Source organism: Musca autumnalis, unplaced genomic scaffold (assembly GCF_047663935.1).
Source record: "Musca autumnalis isolate F117 unplaced genomic scaffold, ASM4766393v1 scaffold_5, whole genome shotgun sequence".
In the NCBI taxonomy this organism is placed as follows: Eukaryota; Metazoa; Arthropoda; class Insecta; order Diptera; family Muscidae; genus Musca; species Musca autumnalis.
The window spans coordinates 191,710,217-191,733,079 of NW_027412088.1; the positions used below are offsets into that span (position 1 = coordinate 191,710,217).

Genomic DNA, 22,863 nt, shown 5'->3' on the forward strand with positions numbered 1-22,863 from the left:
ATTGTTACATTAAAAAGCTTAAATATCTGAGTCGAAAAGTCGATTTTCATGATCGAGACTTTTTTAGACTTTTTTACCACTGATTTTTCATAGATCACGTTTCTGAATGACACCGCATGCAATATTTATCACCGATTTGTAAAATAAAAAGATCGAAAATTCGACTTTTTATTCGAAGTGCGAAATTAAAAAAGTCTACCTCTGATTTTAAGTGGTTTGCCATTTTTTTTCTTTAATCTAACAGGCTTTGAAAAATCCAAAACCATCCAAAAGATTTTTAAACTAGGAGGGTGATCTACAAAAACATTGTTCCACAACATCCCATACGGGACAAGGGAGACTTCTCTCATATCAATGAGTGCACCCCGATTCATATTTAGCTCAATGATATGGGACCTACTGTTTATCGCCGAGTCCGAACGGCGTGTCTTAAGATACCACTTGTGGAGAAGTTTTTCAAGGCTGAAATACTCAGGAAATGTCGCCAACATTACTGAGGGGTATTTTGCCACCGTTGAAAAATGTTTGATGTTGCTTGGCCGAGGAATCAAACCCCCGACCTTCTGCGTGCAAGGCGGGCGTGCATACCATCGCACCACGGTGGTCTAACCTTCTTAAAATTTTGTGAGTTGTAGCTGTGACGTAACTCTTGAAATTCTCCACAATTAGCTTGAATTGTGGCCTCTAAAATTTTATAAATATTAACGTTTATAAGATTTAAAAGGTGTAAAAAAACACTCAAGGATCTTACGGTGTTTTGGCTTCAATGATCCGCTACATATAACAGTATATAAGAACCATTTACTCAAATAACACTGTGCGACAAGGAAAACTAAGTAGATTACGAAAGTAGAGCTAAAAATATGAGACACGTGTATCGGCGTTTTTAAATTTTACATCCGAAAGTAACCAAAGTTGACGCGACAAGTTCCGCCCATTTCGACTTTTTTTGAAATATTCGAGTTAAGATATCATGGAATCCTTGCATTTTAGGTATATAAGGTCCTTGGCAACTTTACAGAGAAGGATGTGGGGAATATTTTTGTTAAAAATTTTAACCCTCATGTGGTACATCAAAGGGGTCTTTTAGGTCATTTTTTCGAAAATCTTTTCGAAAAACTCCTTTAAAATGTGATCATATCAAATCTAAATATTCTACAAAATTGTTCGAATACACCGAATCTGTAAATCTTGTCTAATCGCCAGGAATCTCTAAAAAAGAAAAACACGTTTTGGGGTTAAAGTCGGACTTTATCTGAGTTTATTCAAAATTGCCCCACAAAACATAATATTAGAGAGATGACGTCAAAGACAAACAAATTTCACTATGGGTCACCAAAGAACTGAAATGACTATTTATACCCTACACCACTATGTGGGGAGGGTATTATAAGTTGGTTTTGGCCAAAAAGTTTGTAACGCATCGAAATAATGGTCGTAGACCCATACTTATATATACCAAAATGAATGTCTCGACGAGCTGAGTCGATCTGGCTATGTGTGTCCGTCCGTCCGTCCGTCTGTCCATCTAAACCTTGTAATCACGCTACAGGTCGCAATTTTGATCGGATCGTCACGAAATTTTGGATGTTGATGGGGGTCTCGGAGGGGAAGAAGCCTATTGATTTTAGTGATGGTCGGACAATATTTAGGGGTCGGAAAGGGCAAAAAACTTAGGTGGATAAAAAGACAACGTTTTTTTCCAAAGCGAATATCTCAACTTCTATATGGGGTATACCAAAAGCAATGACAATGAAAGTAGGAAATATCACCTTTCTAATGGTGTAAAGTAGGTGCTCGTAGGTGATCAAACAACGAAGATATCACAATAGTAGCAAATAAATCCCAAATTTTCATTTTTGCGATTTTAATTATATTGACGAATATCACAGCTTTGGTTGAAAACTTTCCAAAAGCAAAGTCTGACTATGAAAGTAGAAGATCCCATCTTTACAATGATGAAACTAGGTCGGCTTAGGTAACCAAATAACGGAGATATCGCAATAGTCGGTAATACATCCCCTTTTTCTATTTTTTTGCAACTCACGCTACAGGTCGCAATTTTGATCGGATCGTCACGAAAATTTGAGGGTTAATGGGGGTCTCACAGATGAAGAAGAATATTGATTTTGGTGATGGTCGGAAAATATTCAGGGGTCGGAATGGGCAAACACTTATTTGGAGAAAGGTCAACGTTTTATTTCAAAGCCAATATCTCTGTTTCTTTAAGAGGTATATCTAAAGCAAAACCTGGCAAGGAAAGTAGAAAATATCACCTTTACAACGATTAGGTTGTCGTAGCTGCTCAAACAACAGAGATATCGCGATAGTCGGTAATGCATCCCATTTTCCGATTTGTTTCTAATCACGCTACAGGTCGCAATTTTGGTCGGATCGTAACGATTTTTTTGGGAGTTGATGCGGGTCCCAAAGAGGAAGAAGCCTATTTAGTTTGGTGATGGTCGGATAATATTCAGTAGTCGGAATAAGCGAAAAGCTTATGTGGAGAAAAGTCAACCTTTTTTTCCATATGCGAATATCTCCGCTTCTGGTTGGAGTATTCCAAAAGGAATACCCGTCAATGGAAGAAGAAAAGATTTCGTTTATATTGATGCAAAGTATGTTGGCGTAAGTGAGCAAACCGAGATATTGCAAAATTCAGTAATATACCCAATTTTTAAATTTTTTGTAATCACGCTACAAGTTGGAATTTTGATCGGATAGTGACGAAATTTTGGGGGTAGATGGGGGCCCCACAGAGGAAGAAGCCTATTGACTTTGGTGATAGTCGAATAATATTTAGGGTCGGAATGGGGAAAACTCATTTGGAGACAAATTCAAAGTTGTATACTTTGTGAATATATCGGTTTCTGGTAGTGGTGTTCCAACGACAAAGCCTGCCAATGTAAGAAGAAAATATTACCTTTACATTGGTGTAAAGCAGGTTGGCGAAGGTGGTCAAACAAGGGAGATACCACAATAGTCGGTAATGCATCCAATTCTTCCATTTTTTGCAATCAAGCTACAGGTCGTAATTTTGATCGGATGGTCACGAAATTTTGGTTGCTTATGGGGGTCCCAAAGAGAAAGAGGTATATTATTTTTGGTGGTAGATTATATTCCCTAAAATAAATGTTTACCAGTGAAAAGCTTATGCACAGAGGTAGTGGTGTAGGGTATCACATGGTCGGCCCCGTCCCGACTATAGCCTTTGCTCACTTGTTACAGTATATATCATGAAAATATCAATATCAATTTTGCTGAAAACAACATGCAAATAATTCCCTTTTTTATGAAATTTGTTTCTTCTTTTTTCGAGTTGATACATGAAAGTAAAGATTTTCGAAAAAAAGGACCAAAAAGACCCCTTCGATGAACCGTATGAGTGTTAAAATTTTTAACAAAAATATTCCCCGCATACGCCTCTGTAAAGTTGCCAAAGACACTATATACCTAAAATGCAAGGATCTGTATAGGACCGGAATGCTTCTGATGCTATCAGAAGGTATCGGAAGTCATGGTGTAGCATGATAAGGCCTCTGAAGCCTTTTGTATGCCATAAGATGGTGTGAAAAGCGTCTGGCCCTTCTATATACCATTAACAACTTCCTAGATTCTGAAGTCATCTGCATAATTTCAGAAGGTGTTTGAGGTCTTCCATATAGCAATAGCAGGTCTCTGAAGCCTTTTATATAGCATTATAACGTCTGAAGCCACCTCTATACCATAAGAAGCAGTGTGTGGCTTCGGATTAGCATCACTGTGTAGCATTATAATGCCGCTATGCTTTCTATACAGAAGAAGCTTTGAAATTTATCTGTTTAGTATCACTCGACTGAGATTGTCGCTTTAGCCTCAGATGCATTTTAGGTCATGCTATGATATTATAAAGCTTCTGGGACCTCGCGTATAGCATTAGAAGCTGTGTGTGGTTTTGAAAGTGCATCGAAGTCTTCTGAGTACGACCTTAAAATGCATTTTATAATGTGTAATATTTTAAAGAACAGAAAAAGTCTGAGGTCATTTACATATCCCCGGAAGATATCTTAAGTCACAGCATGGACGTAGCCTGGACCAAAAAGCATGGTCGTTCCATACAAATGAACTGTTTTGTTTTGCAGTTGCCCCCCCCTAGCTATTCCTGGCTATTCTGCGTAACTCTAAAAGCTGTGTAAGGTCTCTGTATGGCATCGGAAGACTTCTACGATATCCTCAGAAGGCATCTTTGGACCCATTATGGTATTTTAAGGTCTCTAAGTTCGTCTGTCTATCAACGAAAGACCGCGAATGGCTTCTATATACCATTTGAAGCTGTGTAAGGACTTTCTATAGCATCAGAAGATTGCTCATATCATCTACGTAGGCATTTTTAGTAATGGTATATTATTATAGGTCCTCTGAGGTCTGCTGCATAACAATGGAAGAATATAAAGTTTCAGTATAGCATCAAAAAACTTCCTTGACATCTGCATAGCCTCAGAAGGCATATCGTATGACTATGTTGGATTAGAAGGCCTATAAGTTCTTCTGTATAGCACTATGAGTCCTCTGGTGTCTTTTGTTTAGAATGGACACCTGTGAAATGTATTTCTGTAGCTTCAGAGGTCTTGTGAGGTCATCTGCATACCCTCAAAAGATACAATAAGAAGCTAGGCGATGTCTCTGTATATCTTTAGAGGGCTTATTAAAAGGCCTTTGGGCCTCATATATAACAATAGAAGCTATGTAAGATCTCTATATAGCATCAGATGACTTCTGAAGTAATCTGCATTATTTTTCAGAAGGAATATTAAATAACAATGTGCCATTATAAAGTCTTCTATATTGTTTGACTTGCTTCTGATTCTTTCTGTAGCCATTAGAACGTATTTCAGGCTAACTTAAGCTGTGTAAACCTTCGGTGTAGCATCAGAAAACTTCACGAAACAACATTTTAAGAACTCCGTACAGTATAATTAGATTTTTAAGGTCGTCCGCATATCCTCTGAAGACATCTCCAGTCACAGTATAACAATATAGGGCCTCTGAGGTTGTCACACAATCTTAGAAGGCATCTTTCCTCTGTATACCATAGAAGACTTTTGACGCCGTTCGCATAATTTCAGGAGGTATCGTAAGTCTTTTTAGCATTAACATGTCTCTAAGGCCTTCTATATATTAGTAGAACCTTTGTGCGGCGGCTGAGGTCATAAGAATTCTCAAAAAGGAATTTCAAGGGCTCGGAGGCCTATGGAAAGCTTTATACCCCAAAGAAGGCTTAATACCAAATTTCAGCCATTTCGGTGGAATATTGGGGCCAAAACTTTCAAAATACCGAAAATCGGGTGGTACCGTTCTATGGGGTCTATATGAAGGCGTGGACCTATACCTATAAAATTCTGGGGGAAAGTTTTGTACCCAAAATGAAGACTAAATAACTAATTTCAAAAATTTCAGTGAAATATTAAGGCCACAACCTTCGAAATACCGAAAATCGGGAGGTACTGTTCTATGGGGGCTATATAAAGTTGGGGACCTATTCCGACAAATTCCTTATGGAAAGTTTAATAACCCAAACGAAGTCTAAGTACCTAATTTCAGCTATTTCATTGGAATATTGAGGCCACAACCTTCAAATTAGCGAAAATCGGGAGGTACCATTCTGACAAAATTCTGGGGGAAAGTTTTACACCCCCAGCGAAGACTAAGTATCAAATTTCAGTCATTTCGTTGTGATAATGAAGCTAAAACCTTCAAAATACCGCAAATCGGGGGTCCCGTATATGGTGGCTATATCGAAACGTCGACCGATATGATCCATTTGCAATTCCAAACATCCTAGGAGTAACCAAAACTTCTATTCCAAATTACAAAGCTCTATGTTAAAAATTGCGAGCTATATCTTGATTTCAACAGACGGACATGGTTAAATGGACTAAGAATTTTACCTTGGTCAAGAATATGTATTAGGGTGGGGCGATTTGTATGGAAGAAAAAAAAAAACCTTAATGGGCCCTTCGCGTTTCTGATTCCTGGGATTGAACTGAGCAAAAAGGTCTACCTCGAAAATCGAGTCTCCCGATTTTGACTTTAAGTTTTTCATCCACGTTTTTTGGACATTTTAGCATATAACGGCCAAACCATTGAGATTTTCGATCCAATACAAAGACAAAAATTCTAGCCAAGACAGTGATTAAGAACTCTCTAGTACATTGCAGAAGCATTGGAACTCTCCTTCAGGCAGTTTTGGCCTTGAGAAGGTGCAAACTTTTCGGAAAATGTCGATAATTGGCACTGTGCTACAAAAGTTGACCAGAACAATATTCAAGCGTTCTGATGCAAAATTCTATCGTGTTGGGATCCATGGACAACGAAAATGCCTTTAGTACGTTTGGGTCACTTCGTTTATTTTTTTATAACGGAAAAAGTAGTGAAAATCTGGGTTTCTTACGTTTTCAAATTTAATCCATTTTTGGCGGCCAGGTGTCCTATAATATCGAATGTTAGTTGGTGGAAGAAATGCCCAAGGATGCTTCTATCTCACGGTATATAACATGACCATCTTGCATTATCCATTCACGTACGGCTTAATTTTTTCTGGCACAACGCCCGTTTTGTACGACCCTCACGACCTTCGTTTTTAGCGAGTGTCGGCCACGATTGAATTCATTAAACCAGTTTTTAATAGAGCTATAGGATGGCCCTTTATCAACATACATATTTTTAATTTGATCGATGCAGTCTTGCCGTGATTATCCCCGTCGAAAGTTGTGAAAAATTGTCAGACGTAAATGTTCCCAAGTAAACTTCATTTTTTTGCAAAGTGATTTTTTCAAGTCATTGCAAAGAACACAACACATGGTCGTATGACAAACTGTCCTGAGTACGTATAGTCTAAAAACTGCCAAACTGTCCAAAAAATGTTCAAGTGGTGCCTGGCAACACGTGGTGTTGCCTAGGCCAGATAGTTTTCGTGCAATCCTCGTAGTAACATGAAAACGTGACACGACTCATGCGTTATCTGTCAAAAAAAAGGCTGTTGAAAAAAAGTAACTCTTGTTAGATCACCCGTTAGAAATTAAAATTTCCATTTTTTTTCAAAAATTTACAATTTTAAAAATCATTTCGTGGCGATGGCGTTATTGCTGCTACAGTTGTTCACTGAATGTTGCTGTTGTTTGATTTTATTATGTTTTTGAAAAAAAAATGTTGAAGTTAAAAATAATGTCATTAAATATAATAAAAAATAATAACATTAAAATTAATTAATAAAATAAAATTCCTTAATTTTTTTATAAATCTCGTGGAAGCCTGATTCTTTTTTTCTTCAACAATAAACTAGTCTAACATATTTACAGGTTTATCTTTGTTGACTAACTAATTCGAAGAGTGGAAAACTTGTTTTCTCAACTTATATAAAGAACACTATATATATTCGTAAGGATAAATATATAATTTTTTACAACTTTTCTTAGATTAATTTACGGCTTATTTTATTTCTAAATAACATCTTTTAAAGCAGTCACATGTTTGTTTATTTACATACATATTTATAGAAAACTTACTTTTGGGAGAGTAGAACGAAAAGAGAGAATTGAGGAAATAAATTCGTGAGATTATGTTTTGAAGACAAACATAACATAACTATTTTGAAATATGTTTTAAACTGTCTTTCTCTATTTTGATACAAAAACGAACACAAATATTTCTCTCTCTCCCACTATCTTTGTTGTGCTTTTTATCTTCTTCTTAATTCTTCCTTTGCCAAGGCAAGTGTCATATAGTAGATTAGTTTCTAGCGGATACTAGTTGTTGTACGTATAAATTTGAGTTTGTGCACATTTCCTTTTTTGTTTTTGGTTTTACTTCTTGTTTTATTATCCTAGCCTAAGTCCTTGTGCTATTCCTTTCACTAGATTCCTATGTTGGGTTCTTCTTTATTTGTTGTTCAGCCCTATTCCTATACAGGAATGGCACAACGTTTTTTCCCCGTACTACTTTCACGACTTAGAGGAGGATTAAGAGGACTTACATTATTGTTACTGGATTGTGAACCTTTGGTGGAACCGTTACGTGAGCATGATGATAGGCTAGCACCACTGTCACCACCACAAGCTGTCTTAATGCCACTGTTGGCTCCTGCAGGATTTGTCGTTGTTGTTGTTCTGCTGTGGCCGTTATTACTTGACTCTGTGTTACCATTCTCGGAAGTTTTACGTAAATTATCCGAAGACTTTGAGTTGGAAATTGCGGTGTGTTGCTGTAGTTGGTCTGCAACATGTTGCTCAACATTTTGCGAGTTGCTGAGTATGGCGGCAGCAGCTGCTAATGTTGCTCCTGGCGTAGGTGGTGCTTCATTATAATAATTTGCCGTTAAGGGCTATAAACTTGTTGTCAACACAGTTTTGGCTTTATGCGTTGTTGTTGCTGTTGTAGATTCGTTGCATTTGGTCGTTGATGATGGTGGTGGCGCCGCCACCACATGATTTGTACTACTCACATTGTAGCCTGTGGCTGTTGTACTGCTCACCAATCCATTTAGGCTGCTGGAAATGACATTTGTGGTGTTGGCGTTGGCGGTATTATTCGCCGAATGTTGTTGTTGATTGATTTTATTGTTATTTGCCACTACTTGGGCCTCGTGGGCCGCCCCCAGAATTGCCGTGGCGGCAACACTTGTTATGGCCGCTGTTATACTACTCGCATTGTCATGCTGCTGTGCTGCTGCCTCCAGCTCCTGCTTATCGTTGTGATTGTTATTTGGCACATATTGATCGACATAGGGTATCTGTTGATAGCTACTACTATCCAAATTTGTAAAAATACTCGATGATATTGTTATGGTCTGTGTGGCCATTTCACACAGCTTCTTCTTTTGACTAACACTACTGTGTTCGGTGTTTGTGGGTGTGATATGTTTTTGGATTTTCTCCTCTTGGGCGCAAGTGGCCGCCGTGACCACAGCAGCGGCCATCATTGATGAGGGACCCGTATTTGCAGTACGATGCATATGGGAACGTGGTGGCATCATACTCTGGCGTACATTACGCTCGGGGCGTATGAGAATTATATAGAGCTTGAAGGAGATGGAGAGAAAGAGAGAGATAGATTAGATGTGAGAATAGGAAGAGATATGAAAAAATAAGACTCAAAATGTAGATTTAAGCGTTCCTCACGGCACGTAGTCATAGATGAAAAAGAGCACTTGCCATATAAACAAGCGGTTCGTATTGCACGTAAAAAAGAAACACGCTCTTTAGGCCTGGTTACATAAGCTACCTCTCCTTCTTGCCTTGCTTGGCTGCTTCATTTCTGACATAATAAATATAAAAGAATAAAGAAGAAATGCGCAACCTAGTTCGAAATTGGCTGGGCCTTCTTTATTCCTTTATTTTTGTTATGTCAGAAATGAAGCAGCCAAGCAAGGCAAGTAGGCAAGGCCGTTTATGTACCCAGGCCTTTGGGTTGTGTTTTAGAATTATACGAACTCTGAGTTCATCTGCATAGCCTTAGAAACATTTTAAGCCACGGTGAAGCATTATAAGGCCACTGCATTGCGATTCTCTAGCTACCTTTTTAAGTTATCGACAAAAATCGGTAAAAGTACAATATTCTGAATGTGACTAATTAACGATTTTTTCGGTAAATTGCCGTAAGCAATAATGCTGTCGATTTGTTTTTAAATTTTCATTCATAATTTTGCGTTTCTATGTTACCGTTTTTTGTCGATAACTCAAAAAACCAGTAATGATACCCTACACTACGTGAATATGTAAAATATATATGGGAGCTATATCCAAATCTTAACCGATTTCGATATAATTTGACACATTTATTTCCAGACCGAATTCAGTCACACATTCCAAATTTCATTGAAATCGGACTTATATAGTGTGTTTGGTGCAGCAAATACGCGAAATCGGCCGAAAATATATATGGGAGCTATATACAAATCTGAACCGATTTCGATATAATTTGGCACATTTATTTCTAGACCGAATTCAGTCACACATTCGGAATTTCATCCAAATCGGACATATATAGCGTGTTTGGTACAGAAAATACGTGAAATCGGCCGAAAATATGTATGGGAGCTATATCCAAATCTAAACCGATTTCGATATAATTTGGCATACTTATTTATAGACCGGATTTAGTCACACATTCAAAATTTCATCAAAATCGGACATATATAGCGTGTTTGGTGCAGCAAATACGTCAAATCGCCCGAAAATATGTATATGAGCTATATCTAAATCTGAGCTATATCTAAATCCACCAAAAGCAGTAGAGTTCTTCCTATGGCTAAAAAAGTTGTAGTCCCAAATTATATGTATATCCCCAAAAGGAACAATGGGTCTCTTTCGTTTCCTTTTGTATGTTACATACAAATGCACAAAGACATAATACCCCTTACCACAGTGTGGTGTAGGGTATAATGAGTTAGAGAATCGTACTAATGAAGTCCTCTGTATACCGCACTAAGCTGTGCAAGGTTTCTGTATAGCATTATAAGATTTCTGAGGTTGTTTTGGTAGTCTTAAAAAGGTATGTGAACTCACGGTATACCATTATTAGGCCTCTGAGAACTTCTACATTAGAAGATGTGTCTAGTTTTTGTACAGCATCAGAAGAGATCTGAGGTCCTCTACATAAACTTAGAAGTCACAGTATATCTTTATAAAGTCTCTGACGTCGTCTGCATAGTCTCAGAATGCAGCTTACTCCACGTCAAAGAATTACAAGGGATCGTGGGTCTTCTGTAAGCCATAACAACCGGTGTACGATTTCTTTATAGCATCAGAAAACTTCTTAGGTCATCTGCATAGTCTCAGAAAGCATCTTATGCCACGGTATATCATCATAAGGCCTCAGAGCTCAGTCATGGTATATCGTCATAAGGTCTCAAAAGTTTTTTGTATACCATAAAAAGCTGTGTGGGTCGCCACGGTTTAGACCTCTCAGGTCGTCTGCGTAGAACAAGAAAGCATCTTAAGTCGCGCTATAGCATGATAAGAACTCTGAGGACTTCTGTATAACCCCAGAAGGCATGCTAAGTCACGCTATAGCATTATAAGACCTCTGAAGTCGTGTGCATACCCTCGGAAGTCCACGGCATAGCCTTATAAGACATCTGTGGTTATAAGGCCTTGTAGGTTTCTTTATAGCATCAGAAGACTTTTCAGGTCGTCTGCATAGCCTATGAAGCCTCTGAGATTGTATACACAGCCTCAGAAGGTATATTGAGTTACGGTATAGCATTAGAAGGCCTCTAATGGTTCTCTACTGCATCGGAAAACTTCGTAGGTGTTCCGTATGACCTCAGAAGGCATATTTTATGACTTTTCAAATACAAAAGTTCACCGGAGATGACTTTTCCAATAGAAAAGTTCACCGGAGATGACTTTTCCCATACAAAAGTTCATCGGAGATGACCTTTCCTATACAAAAGTTCACCGGAGATGATTTTTCCTATACAAAAGTTCACCGGAGATTACTTTTCCTATACAAAAGTTCACCGGAGATGACTTTTCCAATACAAAAGTTCACCGGAGATGACTTTTCCTATACAAAAGATCACCGGAGATGACTTTTCATATGCAAAAGTTCACCGGAGATTACTTTTCCTAAACAAAAGTTCACCGGAGATGAATTTTCCAATATGCATCCGAAAACTTCGCAGGTGTTCCGTATGACCTCAGAAGGCATATTATATGACTTTTCAAATACAAAAGTTCACCGGAGATAACTTTTCCAATAGAAAAGTTCACCGGAGATGACTTTTCCCATACAAAAGTTCATCGGAGATGACCTTTCCTATACAAAAGTTCACCGGAGATGACTTTTCCTATACAAAAGTTCACCGGTGATGACTTTTCCTATACAAAAGTTCACCGGAGAACTTTTCCAATACAAAAGTTCACCGGAGATGAATTTAATCAGAAGGATATTAGGCCTCTAAGGTCTTCTGTATACCACAAAAAGCTGTCTAAGGTTTCTGTATGGCATCAGAAGACTTCTGAGTTCGTCTGCGTGGCCTCAGAAGGCATTTCAAGTCACGGCATTGGTTTATAAGGTCTCTGAAGTCTTCTGTATAACATGAGAAACAGTGTAAGGCTTCTGTGTAGCACAAGAAGACCTCTTAGATCGTTTGCATAGACTCTGAAAGGACCTAAAATTACGGTATAGCCAGAAGTAGTAAGTACAGCCATAGAAGACTTTTTAAGTAGTCTGCATTACCCCAGAAGTCATCTTATGTCACGGTATAGCATTATAAGGTATCTAAAGTCTTCTTCTATATACAGTATCGGCCAAAACTAAAGCACCCCCTCAGTACATATTTTTAAAATGAAAATTTTTTTAAGAAAACAAAGTTGTAATTTTTATTTGTATTTTTCATTTTCTTTATTTATATCCATATTAATAGAAAACACAATCAGAATGTATTCAGAATGTAATAAACAAAAGTTAAAATTCAAAAATAATTTTAGGTCGTAAATGTAACCGGACAAAACTAAAGCACCCCCCTATTTGAAGTATAACAAAAACCATTGAAATCAATATTTCGTTGGGCCTCCTCTATTCTGGATGACACAATCACATCTTTTAGACATAAAGGATTCTAAATAATTAATTATTGCAGGCGAAATAATTGATTTTCGGAAAATTTAGCTTAAATCCTCAAAATACTGAAAATCCGAACTTATCTAACTAACTTAGGACAACGATCTTTGGTGGATATGTTTTGTGACCACTAGGAACCCTAAGTACCAAATTACAGCTAATTTAGTGGGGAAATATGGCTTAAAAATTCAAAATTCCGAAGATCGGAAGGTACCGCTATAACGATGCTATACCAAAACATTACCCGATATTGTTCATATCCATCCGAAAATGATACTACAGCCTCCTCTGGTGAAATACAAAATCGCTTAAGTTTAAAAATTAGAAAAAGAACGATTCACAAAAGAACGGTAGACGTCGACTTATTCAGTCGACGACCAGCAAGAAACCTTTAATATCGACTAAAAGTGAATTGGATTAGAAAATGGAGGATACTGCTATTTTCCGATGAAGCTATATTTAATTTAATGTATTCAGATGGTAAAAGACGTGTACCAAGTGGGCAACTGTTAAATCCTAAATATTGCTTGTTGGTCGTCGTCGACTGAATAAGTCGACGTCTACCGTTCTTTTGTGAATCGTTCTTTTTCTAATTTTTAAACTTAAGCGATTTTGTATTTCACCAGAGGAGGCTGTAGTGTCATTTTCGGATGGATATGAACAATATCGGGTAATGTTTTGGTATAGCATCCTTATAGCGGTACCTTCCGATCTTCGGTATTTTGAATTTTTAAGCCATATTTCCCCACTAAATTAGCTGTAATTTGGTACTTAGGGTTCCTAGTGGTCACAAAACCTATCCACCAAAGATCGTTGTCCTAGGTCCACGCTTGGGTATAGCCCCCATATAGCGATAAGTTCCGATTTTCAGTATTTTGAGGATTTAAGCTAAATTTTCCGAAAATCAATTATTTCGCCTGCAATAATTAATTATTTAGAATCCTTTATGTCTAAAAGATGTGATTGTGTCATCCAGAATAGAGGAGGCCCAACGTAATATGATTTCAATGGTTTTTGTTATACTTCAAATAGGGGGGTGCTTTAGTTTTGTCCGATTACATTTTCGACCTAAAATGATTTTTGAATTTTAACTTTTGTTTATTACATTCTGATTGTGTTTTCTATTAATATGGATATAAATAAAGAAAACGAAAAATACAAATACAAATTACAACTTTGTTTTCTTAAAAAAAAATTCATTTTAAAAATATGTACTGAGGGGGTGCTTTAGTTTTGGCCGATACTGTATATAAAAGAGTAGTGAGGTGAGTGACTGACTGACTGACTGACTGATTCATCAACGCCCAGACGAAACCGCTGAAGCTAGAAAGTTGAAATATTGGGTGTAGGTTGCTGTTGGTGTGTAGGGGTGAGATAAGGCTGGGTTTTTGGAAATTCGACCTAGAAGTGTACGAAAAGTACTAAAAGGTACTAAATATGGTACCCTTTGTATTAGGCAAACGGTAAGAGCTAGAATTCTGAAATTTGGAATTAGGGTCACTGATGGAGAGCTAGAAAGATGTACCAATGGGTTTTTGTAAATTCGAACTACAAGGGTACGAAAAGTACTAAATGGTACTAATTTAGTACAATTTGGATTTGTGTGAACGGATAGAGCTGGAATCCTGAAATTTGAAATTAGGGTCACTGATGAAGAGTAACAAAAAAGGTTTTTGGAAGTTCGAACTATAAGTGCACGAATAGTACTAAATGGTACTAAATTTAGTACAATTTTGATTTGGGTGAACGGATAGGGCTGGAATCCTGAAATTTGGAATGAGGGTCACTGATGGAGAGTAATAAAAAAAGGTTTTAAGAAATTCGAACTATAAGTGAACGAAAAGTACTAAATGGTACTAAATTTAGTACAATTTGGATTTGGGTGAACGGATAGGGCTGGAATCCTGAAATTTGGAGGTTTTTGGAATTCGAACTACAAGTGTACGAAAAGTATTATATGGTACTAAATTTAGTACAATTTGGGTTTGGGTGAACGAATAGAGCTGGAATCCTGAAATTTGGAATTTAGGTCACTGATGGAGAGTAAAAAAGGAAGGTTTTTGGAAATTCGAATTAAAAGTATACGAAAGTACTAAATGGTACTAAATACAGTACAATTTGGATTTGGATGAACGGATAGAGCTGGAATACAAACATTTGGAATTAGGGTCACTGATGAAGAGTAACAATGAAAGGTTTTTGGAAATTCGAACTATAAGGGTACGAACAGTACTAAATGGTACTAAATTTAGTACAATTTGGATTTGGGTGAACGGATAGAGCTGGAATCTTGAAATTTGAAATTAGGGTCACTGATGAAGAGTAACAAAGAAAGGTTTTTGGAATTTCGAACTAAAACTGCACGAAAGGTTCTAAATGGTACTAAATTTAGTACAATTTTGATTTGGGTGAACGAATAGAGCTTGAATCCTGAAATTTGTAATGAGGGTCACAGATGGAGAATAACAAAGAAAGGTTTTTGGAATTCGAACTATAAGTTACGAAAAGTAATAAATGGTACTAAATTTAGTACAATTTGGGTTTGGGTGAACGAACAGAGCTGGAATCCTGAAATTTGGAATGAAGGTCACTGATGGAGAGTAAAAAAGAAAGGTTTTAGGAAATTCGAATTATAAGGGTACAAAAAGTACTAAATGGTACTAAATTTAGTACAATTTTGATTTGGGTGAACGGAGCTAGAATCCTGAAATTTGAAATTAGGGTCACTGGTGGAGAGTAACAAAGAAAGGTTTTTGGAAATTCGAACTATAAGTGCACGAAAAGTTCTAAATGGTACTAAATTTAGTACAATTTGGATTTGGGTGAACAGATTGAGCTGGAATCCTGAAATTTGTAATGAGGGTCACTGATGGAGATTAACAAAGAAAGGTTTTTAGAAATTTGAACTATTTGAACACGAAAAGTACTAAATGGTACTAAATTTAGTACAATTTGGGTTTGGGTGAACGAAAAGAGCTGGAATCCTGAAATCACCTTTGGAATGAAGGTCACTGATGGAAAGTAAAAAAGAAAGGTTTTTTGGAAGTTCGAATTAAAAGTATACGAAAAATACTAAATGGTACTAAATATAGTACAATTTGGATATGGGTTAACGAATAGGGCCTGAATCCTGAAATTTGGAATGGGGGTCACTGATGAAGAGTAAGAAAGATGTGCCAAAGGTCGAAAAGTCGTAAATGGTAGTGAGTTTAGTATGATTTGGATTTAAAGAGCTGCAATCCTGAAATTTGGAATTAAGATTACTGTTGGAATATAGAATTGAGATATAGAGGTAGCTTTGGAAAATCGTACTAATGTGCACGAAGTAGTACTAAATGGTACGAAACTCGCTATAATTTGTATTTGCGTGAACAGATTATTGTTGGAGTGTAGGATTGACGTATTTTTAGAAATTCGTACTTATGGAAAAGTGCTAAATGGAACTACATTGGCTATAATTTGGGTTTAGGTGAACGGATAGAGCTGAGATATGAAAGTACATTTTCGAAAATCGTGTACGAAAAGTGCTAAATGGTACAACATTTGGTACCTTTTGGTATTTGCTATATGGTATAGAATTTTGTACAATTTGTGATTTTGTAAAGGGTAGAACTGGAATTTTGAAATTCGGTATTAGGGTAGCAATTGGTGTTTAGAGTAGAGGTAGGAAGGACGTTTTGAAAATTCGTACTTATTTATACAAAAACTACTAAATAGTCCTCAAATGGGTTTCAGGGTAACTGGTAAGACTGGAAAAGTGAATTAGGGTTAGGATATATGTTGAATATAAGGAAGTAATTTTTGAAACGTTTACCTATGTGTACGAAAAGTTGGGTAACATGTTGGTACCAAAACCATTTTAAATAGTTAAGGTACTAAATTTGGAAATACGCTATTTGTACAAAAAATACGAAATGAAAAATATTTGTTATGAAGGTCACTCTAAAATTTGAGACAAAGTTCTGAGTTTGAAAAATTGTACTGAATATTGTTCCATTGATTTGATGTTAACGCCAAGGAGATTCTAAATAATGTACTGAGATTAAGTAGTCAAACGTGAAGTATCTTTTCAAAAAATGTTTTTTGTTCTGACCGCTTTGGTATGTAAATTTGAAAACGTGGTCCAATGCGACAATTTTGTTAACTAGAAGGTATTTACCCCCCCTGATATTAAAAAATCCTAAATTGAAATGCCTCCAAAAAAAATTCCGTTATATACGGTTGACTTACCCGTGCACGTTAACTACAATTTTTTGTAAAGAAGTTTTCTAAACTTTCATGCCACAAATTCCGAATTTCGGTTGGAAAATGTGCAGAAGATCTTCAAAATACTCTAAATCCTCAAAATATCTCTTCTAATAAACGTGGATTGAAGTGGAGATTTTTTAAATTAAACTTTTATATCCTCTGAGTATTCAAGGTCCAAATTTAAAGAAAATTGGACAATATAGATTTGTTCTTTTAAAATACACTAAGTCGAGAGGTACCGTTATACGGGGATATACGAAAACGTGGATTTTTATGACCATTTTGAATGCCGAAAATTTAACGGACCTATTCGGGTTCTGGGCGAAGGGTGAGATAAAGTTTAGTGTTTGGAAATTCGTACTGGAAGGGAATGCTGTGTTAGTGAAGGGTTAAAACCAGGAGTCAAATCTGAAATTTGCAATATAATACGTAGTTTTGGAAATTCGAAATAAAAAATATGGTTGTGTAGGGATGCGATACGGCAGATTTTTTTTTTTTTTTGTATGTTCTGACTACATTCGAAAAACAACAGTACAACAGAATCTGCAGTATTCACCATTCCGGTATTAAATATTGTTTATATATATTTCGTTTCCTTTCCGCATACGAAGTAGCGGGCATTTGCTAGTAATACCATAAGAAGCTGCTTAAAGTTTCAGTACAGCAGCAGAAGGCTTCTGAGGTCATATGCATAGCCTCAGAAGGTGTCTTAAGTCACGGTATAGCAATATAAGGCTTCCCAGGTCGTATTCATAGTCTCTGAAAGAATGTTTAGCATTTGTGTGGCGTTACAAGGTCTCTGACATCTTAAATCACGGTACAACATTATAAGTCCTCTAACGATGCTGTTTAAGATTTTTTGTATAGCATCAGAAGACTTCTTCTTAAGTCACGATATAGCCTTAAAAGACTCCTGAGGTCAATAAGCGCTCCTCAGCTGTTGTTGTTATATATGGAAGCAAGCTTTCCTCAAACACTACTTGTTATGTATGAGAAAAGCTACCCTCCGCCTTTTTATATGAAAAAAAATAATAATATATAAGACTTTTATTTAACTTTCCATCCCATGACTTTTAACCTAATATCCAATTTCCTTAAGGACATACATTAGTTATGCTACCAACATCCTTTCACTTCTTCTACTTTATTGGACAATAAATTTAAAGCTCCCTATTCCCAGTTGCAGAATTTATATTACTTCAGCACCATATGCTCTATAAGCACGCACACACAAATTTATTATCTCAAATACTAGCTAATTATACTCATAAATTCGATATTTGTTTTTATCATGCTCCTAGCCCAACCTCTTCCACCCTCCCCTCTATTCCTGTATTTAGGGATCCACATTAGATAACGATTTAGCATCGGCTACTTACCTTAGGTGAAAATAAACATGCTATTGTTACACTGGCCGATAAACTAATGGTTACCGACATCGATGTTATTCTCAATGGTACATGATTTGCGGTGCCAAAGTAGAGGGGGACAAAGGCCAGCCAAATGACACAGGTGGTATACATGGTAAAACCTGTAATGAAAGGAAGAGCAATAAATATACGATGTAATGAAATGTAACAAATTTGTTGGATAAATAAATAAAAAACACAAAATCAATGATAAGGATCATTAGCAATGTGGACGGTTTCAGATGCGTCGTGTGGAGAGAGAGGTAAGGAAATTGTTGTTGTTAGCTTGAGGCATGTGTAGAATATTTAAGTGGTATGGTAGTGGGCAATGATGTACTATTTTTTTACATTTAAAATATGTGGGTCCAGGCGAGTGTATTTTTCATACGTGCAAATGGGTACTGAGGAGAGACTTTTCCATTCATGAAAATAGGTCATGAGGAGCGTCGTTTTTCATACATCATATAAAAGTCTGGAGAGCGTTTTTTTCATATAAGAAAATATAAGCAAAGGAGCGTCTTTTTCATACATGAACATAGAGATCGAGGAGCGTCTGTTTTCATTCATAAACATAGACGGTAGCGAGCGTATTTTTTCATTCATGAAAATATATGATGAGGAGCATATTCTTCAAACATGAAAATAGACGCCGATGAGCGTATTTTTTCAGGAACAAAAATAGGCACTAAGGAGCGTCTTTTTCATACAGGAAAGTAGGCAGTGCGGAACATCTTTTCCATGAATAAAAATTGGCAATGAGGAACGCCTTTTTTCATTCATAAAAATATATGATGAGCAGCAACTTTTACTGATTAAAGAGGCTGAGGAGCGTCTGTTTCTTAAATTGGTTGATATTTTTCCTCTTTAAAAAAATAAACGCTCCTTTCCATTGAATTAAGTTGCCATATTTCATCCAAACATTCGCCTTGATAACTTAATTTCCACTCATTATCCTCGCATGACAGTTGTCTGTACTTAACACACTTTCATTCCAGCACTCATGCTCCCCTCAAACTTCCAATCCCCCACACACTTAAAACTAATGAACAACAAACTCATCGACTACTACTTACCGATATGTTTCGATTCATTAAAAGCTTCCGGAATTTTGCGTGTAAGCACGGCATAGACAGTACAAACCACTATCAATACAATCGGATAGAAGAAGGCGATGACATAGGAAGCATCGATGTAAGAGTCGCATACCAAAAGGTTATCCTCGCGTGTCGGATGATGATGCATTGCATGGGATGGTGCTATTAACATCCAGACGCCATTTATCAATATCTGATGTTTGACCAAGCAAGGAGGGGAAGAAAAAGAAATAGGCCACAATGAAGTGGTAGGGGAGAAAATACAAGATTTGAAAAGTACAAATTAATTATTTATTCGCTATACATGACAGAAACATAACACTCTATAATAGTGAGATAAAAAGAGGAGGGGGGGGGGAGAGAATTTCCCTCCACTCCCACCACTATGTTATCCATTACAAGCCAATAAATCTTACCTGTACCGATATAAAAAATGAACATATAACCAATTGTGACTTGGGACTAATGAACGAAGGTCGCTTGGCCGACTGTTTGCCTGCCTTAAAGATGCGTGCAATGCGATTAGTTTTGGTTAGCAGGGCAGCATAGACGACGGTAAAACAAAAACCCACAGAAAATCTGAAAAAGAGAAGAAAGACAAAGTTGATTTAGCATTTAAATTTTGAAAATAAGTTCTGCTTGAGGTTTGGCCATAAAAAACTTTTCAATTTTAAAAAGCTTTTCTTTTTCTTCGGATATAAAAATCCCTCAATAAACTTGGAAATTCTGGATTTATGATAATAAATGCATTTTATGGCCATAAATCTGACAGAATAAGAATAGAAATTCAAAAAGGATGCAATGTTTTCTTATGAAACAATGTGAAGGAAGGAAAACATCCAGCTCGGAGCTCTCAGTATAGAGATAATATAAAGACATTGTAAGTCCCATACATTGTAATATTTATGTGTGTAACGAATTTTTTTTTATCTGGCTGAATAAATAAATAATCTGCGGTAACTAAACACAATAAAGTAAATAAAACAAGTAAGAACGTCGTTAAGTTCGGCGGGACCGATTTTTTTATACCCTCCACCACGAACAGTATTGAAGTGAATATGAACAATTAGTTTAATTTCGTTTATGAAAGTACTAAACCCTTTCTTTTATTGCAGGAGTAGTAAATATATATCCCAACTGATAATGCTCCCTGCAAAACAGCTCATATGGAGCGTCATCGCTGTTCTTTCCAAAACATCGACCAATATTTACAATTGAGCGAACTGCAGAAAATTGGGTAATACGGGCTAGACCTAAACCTGGATATTTTAGATTTGGATGGTTAACGAACATACTACATAGGCTGTAATATAAAACCTCGATAATTTTCTGGAGGAAAGTTTTGTAACTTCAGCGAAGACCAAATACCAACTTTCAGTTATTCCGGTTAAATAATGTGCACGGTGCTCATTAAGCAACTTTAAATGCTTACCACAGGGAAGTTTATGCGGATTGTGAAACTACAATGTTCATAGATGAGAAAAATCAAAAAACAAAATAATCGCCGGAGCGCATGGACTTATACTGATAATTCTATTCTGCAATATTTTACACCCCCATGGTAGTCTAAATACAAAATTTCAGTCATATCGGTGGTAATATTGAGGTCAATAGAAATACCGAAAACCGATAGATACGGTTCTACGGGGTCTATGTGAGGTCACAACTTTCAAAATACCGGAAATTCTATTCTGCAATATTTTATACCCCCATGACAGTCTAAATACAAAATTTCAGTTTTATCGGTGGTAATATTTGGGTGCCACCGTGGTGCAATGGTATGCACACCCGCCTTGCACGCAGAAGGTCGTGGGTTCGATTCCCCGGCCAGCCAACATCAAAACATTTTCAACGGTGGCAAAATACCCCTCAGTAATGTTGGCGCCATTTCCTGAGTATTTCAGTCATGTAAAACTTCTCTACAAGTAGGTCCCATATCTTTGAGCTAATATGAATCGGGGTGCACTCATTGATATGAGAGAAGTCCCCCTTGTCCCTTCTGGGATGTTTGTGGAACAATATTGAGATCACTCGAAATACCGAAAACCGACAGATACGGTTCTACGGGGTCTGTGTGAGGTCACAACTTTCAAAATACCGGAAATTCTATTCTGCAATATTTTATACCCCCATGACAGTCTAAATACAAAATTTCAGTCATATCGGTGGTAATATTGAGATCACTCGAAATACCGAAAACCGATAGATACGGTTCTACGGGGTCTATGTGAGGTCACAACTTTCAAAATACCGAAAATCGGGAGGTACAGTTCTATGGGAGCTATCAGAGGACGTCGACCTATATCGGCAAATTGCAGGTGAAAAGTTCTAAACCTCCAGCTTTAATCTTCCACCAAATTTCAGCCATTTTGGTGAGATATATAGGCCCAAACCTTCAAAATACCGAAAATCGGGAGGTACCGTTCAACGGGGACTATATGAAGGCGTAGACCTATACCGAAAAATTTCAGGTGGTATGTTTTTTACCACCGACGAAGACTAAATACCAAATATCAGTTATTTCGGTGGGGAATTGAGGCCACAACTTTCAAAATACCGAAAATCGGTACCGTATACCGTATAACTGCTATATGAAGGCGTGGATCTATACCGAAAAATGTATGGTGGAAAGCTTCATACTCCCAACGAACACTAAATACCAAATTAAACCCATCTGGGCGGGATATTGAGTAAACGTCCTTCAAAATACCGAAAATCGGATATTGAGGCCACTGCCTTCAAAACACCGAAAATCGGGAGGTACCGTTCTATGGCGGCTATATGAAGGCATGGATCTATACCGAAAAAATTTCCGGTGGAAAGCTTCGTACTCCCAACGAAGAGTAAATACCAAATTAAACCCATTTCGGCGGGATATTGAGTACACGACCTTCAAAATACCGAAAATCGGGAGGTACCGTTCTGTGGCGGCTATATGTAGGCGTGGATCTATACCGAAAAATGTAAGGTGGAAAGCTTCGTACTCCCAACGAAGACTAAATACCAAATTAAACCCATTTCGGCGGGATATTTAGCACACAAGGCGTGGATCTATACCGAAAAATTTCCGGTGGAAAGCTTCGTACTCATAACGAAGACTAAATACCAAATTAAACCCATTTCGGCGGGATATTGAGTACACGACCTTCAAAACTCCGAAAATCGAGAAGTATCGTTCTATGACGGATATAAATACGAAATTTCAGCCACTTTGGTGAAATAATGAGGCTAAAACCTCCAAAATACCGAAAATCGGGAGATACCGTCCTATGGGGGCTATAAAGAAACGTGGACCTATATAAACATTTTTTATAGACATTTTTGCTTAGCCTCTGAAAACACAAAATACCAAATTACATCAAATTACATTCGACGCCTCAGTTTGTATAGCCCCCATACAAACCAAAAACGTGGACCTACATAGCCCATTTTCAATACCATAAGTCCTACGTACGTACAATAGATTTTTTGCATCCACCCACTTCAATCCGTTCGGCCGCTAGATTGGT

General features: G+C 37.1%; 1 protein-coding gene across 1 annotated transcript in view; it reads right to left on the reverse strand.

The window, feature by feature from the left end:
• Positions 1 to 7,074: 7,074 nt before the first annotated feature.
• The window catches only part of mtt (mangetout), a 159,844-nt gene continuing 144,055 nt past the window's right edge, over positions 7,075 to 22,863 (reverse strand). The window contains exons 13-16 of the mRNA XM_073956576.1: positions 19,771 to 19,933; positions 19,334 to 19,547; positions 18,231 to 18,382; positions 7,075 to 9,055 (exon numbers count right to left, since the gene is read on the reverse strand). Of these exons, the coding sequence (XP_073812677.1) occupies positions 8,360 to 9,055; positions 18,231 to 18,382; positions 19,334 to 19,547; positions 19,771 to 19,933 (1,225 nt within the window). The 3' untranslated portion in view covers positions 7,075 to 8,359. The remainder of the gene's footprint in view (positions 9,056 to 18,230; positions 18,383 to 19,333; positions 19,548 to 19,770; positions 19,934 to 22,863) is intronic.